General features: G+C 42.6%; 1 protein-coding gene across 1 annotated transcript; it reads right to left on the reverse strand.

Annotated features, from left to right (window-relative positions):
- Positions 1-764: 764 nt before the first annotated feature.
- Positions 765-2102, reverse strand: LOC146389707 (P2Y purinoceptor 14-like). The gene is made up of 3 exons (XM_084919501.1): positions 1998-2102; positions 1639-1898; positions 765-1431 (listed from the first exon to the last, which is right to left on the reverse strand). The coding sequence occupies exons 1-3, from the start codon at positions 2100-2102 to the stop codon at positions 765-767; spliced, it is 1032 nt and encodes a 343-aa protein (XP_084775627.1).
- Between the last annotated feature and the right edge of the window lie 1007 nt (positions 2103-3109).

The following is a 3109-nucleotide window of genomic DNA, read 5'->3' on the forward strand; positions in this document are numbered from 1 at the left end:
CTAGGGATCTTCTACGTAATCACATGAGCCAAGGTGTGAAAACGGGTTTAGGTCACAATCAGCCAGGGTTTCGGGTGAGCTCATTGTGAAACCTGGCCCCACCCCATCATGTGATTTCCTGAGGTCAGATGGCCAAGGATGTGAGTGGGCGTTAAGGCGTCTGGCAAGGGATCTGAAAACTGGATTATAGATGGCAGACAGCTGGTGTCGTAAACCACCACCGTTGCTCAAAGATGGTCGCTCACAGTGGACAAAAATGGCGTCTTTCACTCCTCTTTCTAACCATCTGTCCTCTCTGTCCAAAATGTGAACATTGGCATCCTTTAGATGCAGATGGACCGCTGAGTCTTGTCCTGTGGAGGTGGCTCTTCTATGTTGTGCCATGCGCTTGTGAAGTGGCTGTTTGGTCTCTCCGATGTAGAGGTCTCGGTATTCCTCGCTACACTGTACAGCACACACCACATTGTTAAGTTTGTGTTTAGGAGTTTTGTGTTCGGGATGAACCAGTTTCTGTCTGAGTGTGTTGCTGGGTCTGAAGTACACTGGGATGTCTTTTGCTTTCCTTTCCAAAAACTCTTACAGATTCATTCATAACCAAGTTATTTGTTATGGACTTCTCATGGGCCAAGATCAGAAAATTCCTCTTTCTTTAATGTAACAAAAGTAAATAATCTTTACTAAAATCGCTGAGATTATATCAGTATATGAAACGTAGAGAACTGTTGAGGGCAGAGTTGAAAGCTGCTTGATGCCTGCTTCTGTGCTCACAGTGTTGTGTCTGTCTCCTGCAGACTGTTAATGTCCAGATGCTCCTTGCTGAGCTCACTCTCTTCAGTTGCTTGTCGGATATTGGTCACAATGGCCACCTTCCTCATCTTTGCCCGGAAAGACTTACAGAGGAAAAAGTAAACAACAGGGTCCAGGCAGACATTGAAAACTGCCACCATGGTGGTCACCTCCATTATATAGTTCAAGACTGAGACAACAGAGAAATTGCTCCGCAGAAGACTATAGGGAAGACGAGCCAGGTGATAGGGGACAAAACAAACACAGAAGATGCTGACCAGCACCAACATGTTCCTGCGAGACTTCACAAGCTTCTCGGAGCCAGAGGAGGCCAGCTGACTCTGCTGTGCCCGCAACACCCTGCGGGAGGTGCTGTAGTAGAAGAAGACCATACATATGGAGACCAACAAGAAGATAATGGGAGACAAAGTGTGGATGATTGTGAAGAACAGCTTGATTGATTCACTAAAGAAGGGATCACAGCAGCTGGGGTTAGAGGTCACAGGTGTCTGGGTGATGAAAAACAGGATGGTGTATGTCACAGTCGGAACCAGGAGAAAAACCCAGGTAATGATGGAAATGATGTGGGCAGTTTTTGCTGTCTGCAGGATGTGAGTTCCTGAAGGCTGGATGATCTTTAGATACCTGAAGAGAAAGGAAACGGGGGTTGAGTAGATGAATCAGTCACTATTCATTAATCAATCACGGTGGTTTCAGATCAGTAGAAATTAATAAAGTCAAAAGTGATGTCAGTGATTTAGTCAGGCTGTCAGAATTTGTAGTAAAAACATTGTCATGAAATGCAGTGTGAATTCAGTAAAAGGTTCCTCTAATCTTCATCATGAAGTTTACCTGTTGGCAGCGATGTAGCCCATGAATATGATGCTGGCGTACATGTTGAGGAAGATGGCACAAGCTCCAAAACTACAGTAGAGCTGCCGAATAATGACAGAGCTGCTTGCATAGTGGGTGATGCGGAGTGGCAGAAAGAGGCAGAGCAGGAAGTCAGCAGCTGTCAGGTTTTTCAGGTAGATCTTCAAGCTGCTCGATGCCCGCTGCTGTGCTCCACAAAAGTGAAACTTCATGATGAAGCCATTGAGGATTAACCCCACCTAAAGAAACACAGAAAGTATGGAGAGGACAGGACTTCAGCACATACACTGAGAACCTTTAACACATTTTTAACAGTGATCTGATGATTTGAAACTTACCAGGAACACTAGACTGTAGACCAGCATAAAGAAAGGATAGGCTGAAGTGTTAACAGCATCGCAGGTCTGGTTGGAAGATGAAGTCACATTTATTGTGTCAGCCATGTTTCTGGAGCTGAAAAATAAATCCAATTTATTGAGATCAAGAAGGAGCAGTCATAGAAATCCACTGCTCAGTCTTAATAACCAATTATACTAACACTTTATCATTAGTATTGTTTTTTAATTCATTCTTCTTTTTTTCAGATCTAAATCACCATACTCGGTGTCTCAAGACCAGTGTTGGGCAAGGTACTTTGAAAAAGTAATTACTAGGAAAAGTAACCATTGTGTTACTTTAAACTTTTATTGACCCTCTGGGGTCCAGGGTTTAATTGGCCGTTTTTGACTACTTTGCCTACTTGCCTTTCTTTTCAGCACGATCTCACATGTCTGATTTTATTTTATTTTTTTCATTTTGACATACTGCATTAACCCTTTAGAGCCGGTCGGAGTGGGCACACTCTGTTTTGCATAACTATTTTTAAATCCCGGTAGCACTGCAACCACGTAAGCTAGCGCAATAAATTTTTTTGCATATGAAACCGGAGGAGTTGTACTTACATCTTATGCCATCAGCTTGTCCTAGGTCACGGTTTCCTTCCACATATAGCTTTGCAAAAACTGCATAAAAAGCACTTGCAGCAACAAAAACATAATATTCCAGAAACACGCTTTGCCGATCCGATCAGCTGTTCGTAACACTTCCTATGTCCATCAGCGTGAACTATCGCATGTCCTCCATGTCCTGCCTGAAACCGGAAGTGACGTCATTTTGCGGAAATGTAGTTTTTTACTATCGGGGCCTTGTAAGGCTATACTGGTGTTTTTAAAAGTTATGCTTGACTTTATGACTTTCTGTGTCGTTTCTCAGATGCTTATGACTCATATTGCACTGCTGGAAATAGTTTATTTTGATGCATATGCTGGGTTTTTTCTTTGCAAATTTTTCCTGCAGTATATAAAATTGGTGTATTTCAAAAATAAAACTATGAAGACACTTAAAATAAATTTCCTGTGGTGGGAAACTATTTTGTGCAACTTTTTTGTATTTGCAGTTTTGAGGGATAAGC

This window comes from Perissodus microlepis, chromosome 3, assembly GCF_051167445.1.
Source record: "Perissodus microlepis isolate ML-2025 ecotype Zambia chromosome 3, ASM5116744v1, whole genome shotgun sequence".
Classification (NCBI taxonomy): domain Eukaryota; kingdom Metazoa; phylum Chordata; class Actinopteri; order Cichliformes; family Cichlidae; genus Perissodus; species Perissodus microlepis.

Excerpts from the sequence above, each read along its gene's own strand:
- LOC146389707 (XM_084919501.1), bottom strand. The coding sequence starts at position 2,102 with ATGGCTGACACAATAAATGTGACTTCATCTTCCAACCAGACCTGCGAT. Across the intron at positions 1,899-1,997 it reads TCTACAGTCTAGTGTTCCTG|GTGGGGTTAATCCTCAATGG; the intron begins GTAAGTTTCAAA and ends GTGTTTCTTTAG. Across the intron at positions 1,432-1,638 it reads GGCTACATCGCTGCCAACAG|GTATCTAAAGATCATCCAGC; the intron begins GTAAACTTCATG and ends CTTTCTCTTCAG.